General features: G+C 33.1%; 2 protein-coding genes across 2 annotated transcripts; one reads left to right on the top strand and one right to left on the bottom strand.

The window, feature by feature from the left end:
* Positions 1-2,030: 2,030 nt before the first annotated feature.
* On the top strand, positions 2,031-5,895 carry LOC104104485 (oxoglutarate-dependent flavonoid 7-O-demethylase 1-like). The gene is made up of 4 exons (XM_009612586.4): positions 2,031-2,319; positions 4,579-4,826; positions 5,149-5,473; positions 5,547-5,895. The coding sequence occupies exons 1-4, from the start codon at positions 2,062-2,064 to the stop codon at positions 5,787-5,789; spliced, it is 1,074 nt and encodes a 357-aa protein (XP_009610881.3). The 5' UTR covers positions 2,031-2,061; the 3' UTR covers positions 5,790-5,895.
* Positions 5,896-5,984: 89 nt separating this feature from the next.
* Positions 5,985-12,936, bottom strand: LOC104104486 (ABC transporter B family member 9). Its single transcript, XM_009612587.4, has 12 exons — positions 12,409-12,936; positions 11,136-11,190; positions 10,381-10,556; positions 10,054-10,275; positions 9,728-9,966; positions 9,092-9,617; positions 8,710-8,983; positions 7,959-8,622; positions 7,640-7,868; positions 7,302-7,568; positions 6,957-7,220; positions 5,985-6,872 (listed from the first exon to the last, which is right to left on the bottom strand). The coding sequence occupies exons 1-12, from the start codon at positions 12,649-12,651 to the stop codon at positions 6,228-6,230; spliced, it is 3,804 nt and encodes a 1,267-aa protein (XP_009610882.1). The 5' UTR covers positions 12,652-12,936; the 3' UTR covers positions 5,985-6,227.
* Positions 12,937-14,448: the final 1,512 nt, after the last annotated feature.

The raw sequence follows: 14,448 nt of genomic DNA, 5'->3' as shown, positions 1-14,448 counted from the left end.
TCAAAGGGAAGCGTGAACCAATGGCACTCACTTTCACTTTGTGACTTCTGGGTGTCACTCTATTCATATATACATTTCTTCATAGAGATATTATGTACATAGTAAAAATTTTAGCGAACGAACGGGTGGCGTGGCACCCCCACCTCATAAGGTAAATCAGCCCCTGCATGTGACACTATTTTCTAATTAATTAATTTGTTCCACAAATAATGATATATTTTTATATTTAAAGTAATATAACTTTAAATTTTTTGTTTTTTCGTAATAATAAATTTTATAACCAAACAAATATTATTATATATTTATTATGATCAAATATTTTAAAAGTATTTTAGCCACACAAATATATTATGATATGTTTACCACCATAAATTTAAATTTTTTTTTTTTTAAAACATTGTGTCGATCAAATTAAATAATATAAATTGGAAGAGAGAGTATTATAATAGTGGAATCGAGGGAGCTGATTTTATGCTTTCTCAACTTACGCAATCAAACAATAGGAAAAAGATGATATTCAGGTCGTTTTCTCCTGCCCAACCTACTAGTTATGGGTCGACTTAAAATTGTTACGTATCTAGGATTTTAAAAGTATGGATACATTATACTATCGTTTGGCTTGACTCCATCAAATTTTTGCTATGATAATAACTAGGGGTGTACATGGACCGAGTTGGTTTAATTTTACTATGATATATCGATTTGGATTGGTTCGATTTTGTCTGATTTTTCGAATTTTTTTACATGAATATTTTTTAATCTTACTTAGTTTAAGTTATAGATAAAGTTTCGATAAGTGAATATATATTTAGTAAAAATTAAAAAATTGACAAAACATATGATCTATTAAAATATTCTTATGGGAGAATTTTTTTAGTAACACGTGATAGTTATTTTCTTAGTTGTCTAACAATAATTTTTCGTTAATATATACTTTCAAGGTTAACTGAATTTAATAATTAAACATAAAAATCAAGATGATACCTAAATAATAATATATTCTATTTAATTTTAAATTATCGAAATACCATTTCAAATTCAAAAAAGATATAAGAAATCTTGACATATGAATATAGAAAAACAAAGACATGATTGACGCATTTCAGTAACACTTGATAAGTCAGTGATACAACTCATTATTTATAATAAATAAAAATAAATGCACTTCATAGTTCTATTAAATATTACATCTAATGAAAGGATCTCAAATATTTTTATATTTTTTAAAAAAAAACTCAATATAAAATCTAGAGACGGGAGTATGGGTTCATGTGTCCCACACCCCTCCAGGTAAATCCGCTCCTACATAAAATGTCTATAAAATAATTGGTTGGCTACATGAATTTTTACCTTATTAACAAGGGTCCAATTCCTCACCTCTCCTGTTTTTCCTTTGAATATTTTTTAGAGGGAAAGTCGTGAATACACTCGCAAATACTGTTAACAGAGAAATTTGATTATGGTGTGACATGCCACCTAATATTTTTAGGAACAATTTGACCTATTTATGCAGTGTCATTTTCTAGTGAAACGATATCAATTGACTCTCCTCGGCAAAGAGTGGCTCCTCCACATGTAACTTTTTCCTCTTCACATTATGCAAACCGCTTCTAGAAAACATTTTATCATTTGCCCTGCACTGCAAGGTAAGCAATTACGCACGTTTACTACATATTTTTGTTTTGTTTTGTGGTCAATGTTCTTTCAAACAGAATCCAGACAATCTTTTGGAAACAAAAAACTTTAACAATGTTTGAATATGATTTTGCATACTGTTGCTGTATAAAAATTTTAACACTTTAAGTATAATTTAATTGATTATAACAGATAACTTATGTGTATTTCCTAAATTATTTACAAATAAAATTACAATATAGTAATTATAATTATCTTTTAAATGATTTGATTATATAAATATATTAAACTCATATCGTATTCTTCTATATATTATGATGAGGTTAGGTGTGCCTAATTCTACCCCCACCATACACGCATTAAGAGATACTATATATAGTTGTGTGTATTAATTAACATGAGCAAAATTATAAGTTAGTGGTTATAATGATGGAGGAAAATTTGGCAGCGACACTAGGTGGAACTTTGGCTGTGCCAAGTGTTCAAGAACTGGCCAAAGACTCACCGGAAAAAGTCCCGGCGCGTTACCTGAGAGATGATCAAGATTTTTCTCCGATCAAATCATCTCATTTTATTAGTTTCTCTGATAATATCCCAATCATCAACATGGAAAGCTTACTTCTTGGAGATGAAATCGAATTGAAGAAGCTTGATTCTGCTTGCAAAGACGGGGGATTTTTCCAGGTTCTTTTGTGGAATATATATTTTACTAGCCGGCCTTGGTTTTCTGCTATTAAAAATTTGAAAATTTTGTATAATTGTACACAAGTATCGTTAGGGGTCATTTGGGAGTAGCAGGGCGAAGCCAAGATTTAAAATTTATGGTCCTGAATTTACCATCGAATTCATAGCTCGTCTTAGTTACTTGGTTCGCAATTGAATAGTTATATATACTCGAATGGATCTTCTAATAGAAATACCGCATATAAACAAAAGCTATTAGATTCGTCCGAACCCGTAGCTAATAATCTAGTTCCGCTTCTGGGTACCAGGATAAAGAAAATAATCTCTAGATATATGTAAGATTATCTTACCCGCGTTTAGTTAAAATTTTCAATTCGGGAATAAGTAATCCGCGAATTATTTTATTTCGTTATCTAGCTAGGTATTATTTTTGGCAAAGGGCCAAATATACCCCTATACTTTCGAAAATCGTCTAAGAATACCCCTCGTTATACTATTGGATTATATATACTTTTTCCGTCATACTTTGGAATAAATATACCCTTATTTTGGATGGAGTGCCACGTGTCAGCACCAGATGAAAACGACCCATTTTCTTTTTTTTACCCGATCCGTTTTAAAAAACCCACCACCCGACCCGTTTTAAAATTCAGTTTTTTTAAAGCATATATTTTGTAAAAACTAGAATTTTTTTTATAAAAACTGAAAAAAAAAATAAATAAAAACAAATTGCAAAATATATATTTTTAAGTCTTTTCAATTTTTTTAAAGTATATTTTTTGTTAAAACTGGAAAAAAAAATATTTTTTTAAAAGTACTTTAAAAACTGAAAAATATATATTCTGTAAAAACTGGAAAAAAAAAAATTTGCAAAATATATATTTTTAAGTCTTTTCAGTTTTTTTAAAGCTTTTTTTTTGTAAAAACTGAAAAAAAAAAAAAAAAAGACTCTCCTAAATCAGTGGACTACATATGCATTAGTTTTAAAAAAATAGAAATATTTTGCAAAATCTTTTTTTTTTCAATTTTTACAAAAAACATACTTTAAAAAACTGAAAAAACTGAAATATATATATTTTGCAAATTCCTTTTTTTCAGTTTTTACATAATATATATTTTTCAGTTTTTAAAGCATTTTTTAAAAAAATATTTTTTTCAGTTTTTACAATAAAAAATACTTTAAATAAACTAAAAAGACTTTAAAATATATATTTTGTAATTTTTTTTTTCAGTTTTTACAAAAAAAAATTCTAATTTTTACAAAATATATGCTTTAAAAAAACTGAATTTTAAAACGGGTCGGGTGGTGGGTTTTTTAAAACGGGTCGGGTGGTGGGTTTTTTAAAACGGGTCGGGTAAAAAAAAAAAAGAAATGGGTCGTTTTCATCTGGTGCTGACACGTGGCACTCCATCCAAAATAAGGGTATATTTGTTCCAAAGTATGACTGGAAGGGTATATATAGCTCAATAGTATAACGAGGGGTATTCTTAGACCATTTTCGAAAGTACAAGAGTATATTTGGCCCTTTGCCGTATTATTTTTTCATTTTAACAAATGAGTATTTTCTTTTCACAATATAAAAGAAAAAATTATTTTAACAAAAAAAGTACTTTTTTCCGTAATGTAGAAAAAATATTTTGTTTCATTTCAACAAAATGATGTAGTAAAAAGTATTTTCTTTCATTTCAACAAAAAGAATATTTTTTTCATGATGTAAAAAAAGTATTTTCTCTCATTTCAACAAAATTAGTACTTTATTTTCATATTGTGGAAGGAGTAATTTCTTTTGCAACTAAAAAAAGAGTGTTTTCTTTTTAGCTATGGAGCACAAATTTCAACGTTGTTTTGCGTAAAAAAGTGAAGTAACACATTAAGTTCTTTTGGTTTGTGTAAATTGTTGGGTATATGGGGTGGGGGAGGGGGAGAGCACAGAAAACATAAGACTTGGGGGAAGGGGTGAACAGAATAACATAAAAAATTATTTTCCTAAAAATATTTTCTTACTTTCTAACAAAACATTAAAAAAGATTTACACTCACCAATCAAACATGGAAAAATAAGTGATTACCCGTAATCTCATTTAATTCAACACAAAGCATTAGAACTAAATAATTCAGGGATTATTAATTCTAATACCGTTAGCTAGGAGGGTTTACAGTAGATATGAATATTTACACGTACAAATTTGACGTATTAGATTCTCAAAAATTTAATTTAATTGCATATTCCTTCTATTGTTGTTTGCAATGATTACCCAGGTGATAAATCACGGTGTGAGTGGTTCATTAGTTGAGAAAGTGAAGAAGGATACTCAAGATTTCTTCAACCTACCAATGGACCAAAAGAAAATGTGGAAGCAAGTGGATGGAGATTTGGATGGTTTTGGACAAGCTTTTGTTGTTTCTGAGGACCAGAAACTTGACTGGGCTGATCTCTTCTTCTTGACAACCCTCCCTCCTTTTTTGAGAAAACAACATATCTTCCCCCACCTCCCTCTACTATTCAGGTATTCCCCATAAATGATTAATATGGGTAAGCATTCATAAAAAGTGAAATCAGTAACCTCAAAAATTGCTTATGCTTCTTCTGTTTTTCCTTATAAAAACTTGTCCAAACACCTTACCAAAAGTAAGTGTTGATATAAACTGGAATTAGTAACATGAAAAATAAGGCAATTTTACTTGCTACAACACGTCAAAATACAGTATCATTAAAATTCTTTGCACTATCAATTGTGCATATATATGTTGAATCCGAGTTGATTTGAGATGCAGTTATCTCATGCCAACTAAATTCAGGATGGCTAATTAGTAGTTGTGTTGAAGCAGAGAAACAGTTGAACTATACGCAGCTGAATTGAAAACATTGGCTTTAAAGATAATTGATTTGATAGCAAAAGTATTGAATATGGATGGAGAATACATGAGGGAACTGTTTGGAGAAGGGATGCAAACGATGAGGATGAACTACTATCCACCCTGTCCCGAACCAGAGAAAGTGATAGGACTTTCTCCTCATTCAGATGCTGTTGGCCTCACTATTCTCCTTCAACTTAACCAAATGGAAGGACTTCAGATTAAGAAAGATGGTCTATGGATTCCTATTAGTCCTCTTCCTAATGCCTTCATTGTCAACATTGGTGATATCTTAGAGGTAATTAATCTGCTAAATTGGCCTTTTCTTTTACTCTAACTGTATTTACTAATATGTATGTATACATTTGCAGATAGTGACTAATGGAACCTACCGTAGCATTGAGCATAGAGCAACGGTTAACAACGAAAAGGAAAGACTCTCAATTGCAACATTTTACAGTCCAAAACTTGATGGACAAATTGGTCCTGCTCCAAGCATCATTTCCTCTGAAAACCCGGCAAAGTTCAAAAATATTGGAGCTACAGATTATTTCAGAGGTTTATTTGCTCGTAAGCTTGATAAGAAATCCTACTTGGATGTTATGAGAATTTGAAAATTATGAGAATCCAGCAAGTTGAAACTCCTCAATATCCCTATATTTGTATTATGTTTAAGTTATTATCCTATATGATTAAATATACTACTAGTTGTTTGCGTTACTTCGCTAAGATTCTGATGTTATTGGGGTCATTTTGGTGGAAAATTATGAATTACTATAAAATGCTTTTGCTGCTATACATGGTTGTGATGTCATAATCCAACAAAGGGTTAAAGAATTTTATCGAGAAAGGTAAAATTGTTCTTTGACAATATTTTGAAATACAAATCATATAACCCCAAGAGACTGTACACTTGAGCAACATAAGCGGGAAAAAAAAAAGTGAAAAAGAAAAAAGAAAGAAATGTATATGAGTGGGAATAAAAGAAAGACAAAAAGAGACCTTATCTAAGTCTTGGTCACAAGATGAAGAAATAATGTTGATTTCAGTAATCAGGTTGAAGTCATATGCAATGCTACTAAGGATGCATAAACTCCATCTTTTATGTTCATAAGAACTTCATGCCTTCCTTTCTCAGCAATGACTCCATTCTTCACAACAGCAATTATATCAGCCCCTTTGATTGTGGTTAAGCGATGAGCTACTACCACGGTTGTCCTATTTACCATTACTCGATCCAATGCTTCTTGTACTATACGTTCTGATTCTGCATCTAATGCACTTGTTGCCTCGTCTAGCAATAGAATCTTTGGATCCTTCAGTATTGCTCTCGCTATAGCTATTCTTTGCTTTTGTCCACCGGATAACTGTACCCCTCTTTCCCCAACAGATGTATCATATCCTTGAGGCAATGAGGATACAAAGTTGTGTGCATTTGCTGATTTTGCTGCTTGAATGATCTCTTCTTCTGTTGCATTCCCTTGTCTGCTGTAGGCAATGTTGTCACGAATAGTTTCGTTAAACAGTATTGGTTCTTGACTAACCAGGCCCATTTGTTGCCTTAGCCAACTTAACTTGAATTGTTTGATTTCTACACCATCCAAATATATCTCTCCTGATTCAGGATTATAGAACCTCTCTATTAGGCTAATGACAGTTGATTTCCCACTTCCACTCTCTCCCACTAGAGCAACAGTCTACAAAGAGAAGCGAAATGTTAAGCCAGTCGAATAAAAGATAAAGCACGTTATTATAATGTTAGAGGGAGTACTAGGAACTACCTTTCCAGAAGGGATGGTTAGGCATAAGTCCTTGAAGATTTGGACATCCGGGCGAGTTGCATATCTGTAACTCACATGTTTGAATTCAATGTCTCCGCGAATAACAGCTAGAGTAGTGCCAACATCAGAACTTGAGTCAATCTTGGGTTTTCTATCAAGAATGTCGAAAATAGAAGCTATAGAATCCTTGGCTTTGTTAGCATCTGGAGCCATTCCAGTGCTTTGAGTAACTCCAACAGCTGATAGTGTCAATGCAAAGAAAACCTGCAATAATAAGGATTTCTTTCAGAAACTAAATACAGATAAGCAAGAGCTGAAAAGAAAGAGAAAACTAAGTTCTTTTACCTTAAAAACTTGGCCAAATGTTGCTAATCCATGATGAATAAGGACAGATCCTATGTAGAAACAGAAGGCATTTGTACAATACAGTATAAAAGAACCAAAACCAAAGCTAGCTCCACTAACAATTCCTATCTTTACTCCTTGCTTCATTGGACCTTCACATTTCTTTTGGTACATGTCCATCACTTTCTCCTCTGCACAGAATGATGCCACTGTTCTGATGCTGCCAACAGCATCATTTGCTATTTGGCTGGCTTCTTCATACATCACCTAGAAGGTTATTCAAATTATATTCAAGCACCTTTAATGAAATTTATTTAGCGATGAGAAAAATGGAAAACCTTGGCATCGGCACTAAAGCCTTTGTACAACTTGGTCTGGAGGAATCCTTGCAAACCAATTAAAGGTAACACAAGAAGGATTATAATTGCCAAAATCCAATTAGCAGTGAAGGCTATCACAAGGCCGGCTACTACAGTTGCTATGTTCTGTACAATAAGTGCCAGTGCATCACCCATAATCGTCCTGACTGTAGAAGCATCAGTTGATAACCTTGCACCCACTGCACCGCTGCACTCGAGAAAATTTCAGTTATTTAGCCTGTGATACTATGTTAAGTTAGAGGGGAAGAATTCAATGCTTATTGATTTGCTAACATACCTTGAATTTGCAGGGTCATCGAACCAGCTGATTTCTTGGTGGACTACTTTCTTAAACGTCAAAGAACGAATTCTCTCGATCAATTTCCCACCTGCAACTCCAAATAAGTAGTTCTGGAAAGGTACAACTAGCAAAGTTACCACACCAAGGCCAACGTACATGAGTGACCAGAATCTTGATTCAGTTCGCAACTTATGTGGTGGATAAAAGAATATTTTAATAGCTGTTGATAGCAAGAGTCCAAATAAGGGGAAAATCAGACCATGTATGATCGCAGCCAACGATCCAAGTAGCAAATATGGAAGCTCAGGTTTGTTTAGTTCAGCAAGCCGCCTAATGGAAACTTTCTTTCGTTTCTCTAAGCTTCCTTTATCTTCTTTTTTCTTGCCCTCATCTCCTATTTCTGCTTCATGAATATCAATTAGCCCCGGAACAGGATAGCTGAGTGTGAAGGAATGTCTAGATGATCCGTGGCTTGTTGATCGCTTCACTGCTGACAATCGCTGACTTGATGACCTGCTCAAGTTATTCTCCAAATCCGTGGTTAAATCCACCTTATCAAGGTCCATATTTTTTGTGTTCTCTTCTTCCCTATTTCCTCCTTGCATTCGCACAAGCTGGGAATACGCCCCATTTGGATCTTGTATCAACTCAGCATGCGTTCCTATTTTCGTGATGAGAGGGAAAAAAAGTGCTTATAGCTTAGTTAAACACAAAATAAAGCTTGGTAAACATTCTGTAGAATTCTTACCTTGTTCTAGTAATTTTCCAGCATTCACCACTGCTATAAGATCAGCATTTCTAATGGTTGTTAGACGATGAGCAACAACCACAGTTGTTCTATTCGCCATGACTTTCTCAAGTGCTTCTTGCACGATTCGCTCTGATTCAGCATCAAGTGCACTTGTAGCTTCATCGAGGAGAAGTATTTTTGGGTTCTTTAGAATAGCCCTTGCTATTGCAAGTCTTTGCTTTTGTCCCCCAGATAGTTGTGTTCCATGCTCACCTACCATAGTGTCAAGCCCCTATAGATCGCCGCGATGAAAAGAATGAATTTAAAGTTACAGAATCCTTTGCTTATTTAACAGTTAATTGGATGTGTGTGAATATGGAATAATGGGAAAATATTTTACCTGGGGAAGTTTGTTGAGGAACTTAGCAGCATTAGCAAGTTCAATAGCTGTCTTAATCTCGTCGTCAGTAGCATTTTCTTTACCATAACTGATATTCTCTTTTATGGTTGTTGCAAACAGGATAGGTTCCTGACTTACTAATCCCATCTGCTGCCTTAGCCATTTGAGTTGGAATTTCTTCAAATTGACACCATCTATGAGTACCTCTCCGGCTTCAGGATCATAGAATCTCTCCAGTAAACTGATAACTGTGGACTTCCCACTTCCACTTTGCCCAACCAAAGCTGCAGTTTTTCCACTAGGTACAACAAGTGAGAATCCGCTAAATATTTGCACATCTGGCCTGGCTGGATACCTGAAGTACACATCTTTAAGCTCAATTTCACCCTTGACGTCTTCCAACACAATCCCGCTCGTGTCAGATGTGTCAATCAGAGGTTTCCGGTTGATTGTCTCAAACATTTTGTAGGCTGCAGCTTGTCCTGCTGCAAATGCATTCAATGATGGTGTTGTTTGGCCTAGTGACCTGCAAATTGGTAAGAGAACAAACAAAAGGGTTGGCACACTCTTTAGCCTACGCCAATTTTCCAATGCAAAAAAAATTAAGATGCTTTAAACAAAGAATTTTATGCTTACATTCCACCAGTCATTATAGCCATGATAACATTGATGACATCTCCACCATTATAACCTTTCTCAATTATCAGTTTGGAACCATACCAAACGGCTAGTCCATAAGTAGAGAAGACGACGAGTAAGACTGTGCCAAGTCCAACGCCTGAAACAAGCCCTTGTTGAACAGTAGCAGCACAAGCAATTTTTAGTTTGCTGTCATACTTACTTATCGCCAGCTTCTCTCCTGTGAATGCTGCAACCTAAAGTTAACAAGTTTTTTAGATTAAATTTGCACGTTTAATACAAAAACATGTAGAAAGATTTGGATAGTTATTTTGAGTCTTTACTGTTCTGATTGCTCCTATTGTTTGCTCAACTACATTTCCAGCTTGTGCATAGGCAACTTGTCCGCGACTTGACATTTTGGACATGATCAATGCCATAGCTCCTCCAGCAATGACAAGAGCAGGTATGCAAGAAACCAATACTATTGAGAGAAGCCATCCCTTTATGAAGGCAATTATGAAGCCTCCAACAAATGTTGACAGGAATTGGATGAACTTCCCGACCTGGAATCATTCAACATACGTTTGTTATGATTATTTTTTCTTATTGCAAGAAAACTAAAACATTAGTCAATTGCAGTAGCATTTGTTATTAATAAGAAACTGCACCTTTTCACCCAAGGCATCTTGAATGAGAATAGTATCTCCAGACATTCTTCCAATGACTTCTCCAGTTGTAGTTTCAGTGTCAAAGAAGGCAATGTCTTGCCTCAAGATTGTTTTCAAATACAATCCCCGAATTCGAGTCGCTTGTCTCTCTCCAGTAACCATCCAACATGACATTTCTGTAATGTTTAATTAGTAACAATTAAGCTCTCAATATTGAGTGCACATGTTCTTTCCATTACTATTTAGTTCAAGAACTCAAATTTACTAGTTCTCTTTTCTGGTTCATTTTACACTTTCCTGATACTTAGATTGATTATACAATTAATCTTGGGAAATTACCTTTTCTTGGGAATTTACTGATCCAAAAGATATATATCTATCATAATATAAACCAAGACAACATTTTTTTCTAAGCACGGTGGGGTAGTAATTGATTGAACTTGTCCTTTTACTTCTATTATGCCTTTATAAAACATGCACGCAAAGCACCGATATTCTTAAAGACATCCATTGAATAATTACCGCTAATGAGTGGGCCTCCTTTGACTATGACATTTATTTGGTGCAACTATATTTATATTAATATCGGACACATTACAAATATTTTAGATGAATTTCTATGTATTATTTATTAAAAGAGTAACTTTTGGTATTTTGATGTTTTAGTTATACTCATGTTATAACTACAGATATACTACTTTTGTGTATTTACCAAGAATATCACTGACACTAAAAACCAAGTTGTGTACACTTACGTAGAAGGGATGCAATGCCAGACCCAATAGCGAGGTAGACATAGTAAATGGAAACCTGGAAATAAAAAATTAAAATAAATAAATAAATAAATAAAAAGAGAGAGAGAGAAGAAGAAGAAGTTAAAGGAGAAAAGGCAACACATTTTAGTCAAAAGCTTTGGTTATTATACCACTTACGAATCACTGTATTCACAATGTTGATTGGGACGTGAGACAAAACATTAGAGTGCACATTTCATAGGTATATGCTTTTGTTCTTTCCCACTTTCTAGTGGGAATTTCGCAAAGGAAAAATTGAAAGATTTTGAAATTAAGATAAGCAAAAAAGTTATGATTGCGTTACATAGCAAAAACCAAATAGAAATCTACATGAGAAAATCATAATTATGTTTGCCACAAGGCGAAAAGTGAATTCTAATTGTTATTCTCTTGTAAATCCAAAATTGACATGTCTATTAAAAAGACCAAAGTAGTAGATGCGAGGCAGCACTAAGGATACTTCTCTTATCATTCTTGTAAAGGTGATTAGCTGATAGTTTACTTTTACATTATATAAGTTTAAATAGTTTTACACTATCTCATTTTACCTCTGCAAAATAGCTATAGGTTCTAGTCAGATGAGTGGAACTTGTCACTTCTTCAATAAAAATGAAAACATACTAATTAATGATTACTTAAAATAGGGTCTTCTTACAAATGCATTCCAAGTATTTTATCTAACATGAAGTAGAGTAATCAAACAATGAAACAACCGTATATCAACGAATAATAAGTTTTAAGAAATAGAATCAACTTTAATACATATAGATATGGTGTTAAATTGATTGCGCATTTACCAACTCTCTTCAAATATGAAATATAGTATTAAAACTAATTTGTGGAATGTAGTTATCTACTTTCTCTGAAATTTTAATTACAATTGCTTAATAGAACAGATGAAGGGTTTTAAGAAAAACCAGATTTTCATGCCTCCCCCCTCCCAACCACAAAAGAAGAAAATAAAAACTTTTTATGTATGCTGTTGAATGAGACCTTAGAAGTCAAGTTTTAGGTTTATGCTTGTGGTTAGAACGTCGCAACTTTAACTGCATGAAACCATCAGATTAAATGGATAAAATAAAACTATTTCGAAACAGGAAAATGAAAAAGCTGATGAATATCAAGAATAAACAAAAATATTTCCAGTAAATTAAGAGAACAAACAAACAATTTATACAAATGAAACAAAAAAGGAGACGAGAAGGAAAGGAAAAGATTTCAATAAAATGGGTACCTTTGAGATTTTGTGAACAACATCATCATCAGAAGAAGAACCAAAAGAATTAACAAGCTGGCCAAAAATGAGTGTCATTAAAGGTTGAGTTAATCCATTGCCAATGGCTCCTATCGTTCCAATGATCATTAGGGTAACATCCAGCCTATCTGCAAACGAAAATAACCTGTAAAATGGCACTTTTTGATCTTGATCTCCTTTTCTCGACCCTTTTTCTATTTTTTCTCCACTATTATCGGCCATTTTCTTGAATCTTGAGGGGAATATAGAAAAAGGATTTTTCTTCCTTTTCGCTATCCCTTATTGATTAATAAACCTTTGTGAAGATGTTGTGCTCTTCTATATATATGTAGGGTTCTTTAAAGATATAACACAGTGGAGAGATAAGAAAGTAAGCTTTGAAGAATAAAATTCTTCAAAGCCAAGAAGAAGAAGAAAAGTGGTCACGGGAAGAAAGAAAGAAAGAAGTGGTTTGCGCAAATATTCAAGAATAGTATAGTAAGCTCTTCAATTAGATAATTTGGATCTTAGGTGCCATTTTAGCGTATTTATAGCTGTAAATTTCTTTTTCTCCAAGTATAATTAGGACTTATGTACTTAAATTTCTAAACAAACTGCTATTCTTCTGCTTTTTAGCTTTTTTTTTTTTTTTTAGGGGAGTAGAGTCCGGAACGGTAAAGTTATTTCTATTTGACCTATGATCACGGGTTTAAATTGTGTAATTGATGTTTGTATTTGAATAGATTGTCTATATCACATCATTAAACGTATGAACGCGAACACGGAAAAGTTCTCTCTTCTTTTTGGAGGGTTTTTTGTTTTTGGGGGCGGCGCTTCTTTAGTTATTTTTTCTATCCGTGAAAAAATAGTTATCTCTTCTAGAAAATTTTGACCGTATTATTATAGTCAAATAGCACGATTAACACCACGGGAATTAAGCGGTAGCTTACTGTATTTTTCGAGTATTACCTTACACTACATGCGTAATATTCGGATTTTTATATACCAAATCTTTTTCTTCCCTTCGCTTATCCATCAAAACAAAAAATAGAGAATTATATATCTCTTCTAGAAACTTTTTGACAGTATGAGTTGTAACAGAGTGTACCGATTTTTAGCTTCTTTTTTATTCTGTTTTAAAAATAATTTACATAATTTAGCATCACTCTACTCCATTGAATAAGCATAATGTTCTAACGATGAAAACTGCCTGAACAAAGGAACGCTCTATGTATAATAATATCTTGTCATTTTGTATTACTATTGCTAGTATGCATGAAAATTTAGTTTCAATTAACAATCCAACTAAAATAGAGGACCTACGTAAGATTACAAGTATTTATTGAGGATTAAAACAGTTGTTTCTTTAGCTAGGAGGGGGAAAATTAACTTCACACAATACATAACGTACATTAGAAAAGGAAAAAGATAGGAAAATGAATATTAAAAATCAATTAATTTTCAAAATAGAAGAGGTTTATAGAAAAGTGGAAAAGGGACGAAAGACAACGCAAAGAATGTGACGATGAGAAAGTCAAGACTTAAAAAAGAAGAGTGTGAGTGTGAGTGTGAGTGTGGCTGTCTATGTAGACAACATTAATATTTACCTTTATAAAAGAGTGGTATAAATTTACTATTTACACTAAATTATTTGAATTTATTACAGTTAAGTGATTTAATGAGGAGAAAACACATACTACTAGTTTATCATTGTTAAATGAGAAGTCTGTGTACAAACATATATAGCATTTCTGCATTTGTCTATTAATTTAGTGGGAACACTGTTAAGTTTTTATCGTAAAAGAGTTTGGTTTTGGAGTGAGGGGTGAAAGAGAAAGGGTGCGGTGGAAAATGGAATACGAGCTAGGCATAACATAGAAAAACTATTTATGAATAAGAAATTAATAAATGGAAACTAAGACTAATAAACAAAAAGAGATTCACACTGTCAACTCTATGATAAATATATATCTTTATTACCAAACTTACCAAAAACGTAACACTCTACAACTACACGGCATCAGGCATGGAGATTTTCTT

The sequence above is a fragment of the Nicotiana tomentosiformis genome, chromosome 2 (assembly GCF_000390325.3).
Source record: "Nicotiana tomentosiformis chromosome 2, ASM39032v3, whole genome shotgun sequence".
Taxonomy (NCBI): domain Eukaryota; kingdom Viridiplantae; phylum Streptophyta; class Magnoliopsida; order Solanales; family Solanaceae; genus Nicotiana; species Nicotiana tomentosiformis.
Note: the sequence above shows the minus strand (reverse complement) of the source record. Positions and strands in the feature narration are given on the sequence as shown.

Coding starts and splice junctions, on each gene's coding strand:
- LOC104104485 (XM_009612586.4), top strand. CDS start 2,062: ATGATGGAGGAAAATTTGGCAGCGACACTAGGTGGAACTTTGGCTGTG. Junction 4,827..5,148: donor CACCTCCCTCTACTATTCAG/GTATTCCCCATA, acceptor GTGTTGAAGCAG/AGAAACAGTTGAACTATACG. Junction 5,474..5,546: donor ACATTGGTGATATCTTAGAG/GTAATTAATCTG, acceptor ATACATTTGCAG/ATAGTGACTAATGGAACCTA.
- LOC104104486 (XM_009612587.4), bottom strand. CDS start 12,651: ATGGCCGATAATAGTGGAGAAAAAATAGAAAAAGGGTCGAGAAAAGGA. Junction 10,276..10,380: donor AAGATGCCTTGGGTGAAAAG/GTGCAGTTTCTT, acceptor GAATGATTCCAG/GTCGGGAAGTTCATCCAATT. Junction 9,967..10,053: donor CAATAGGAGCAATCAGAACA/GTAAAGACTCAA, acceptor TGTTAACTTTAG/GTTGCAGCATTCACAGGAGA.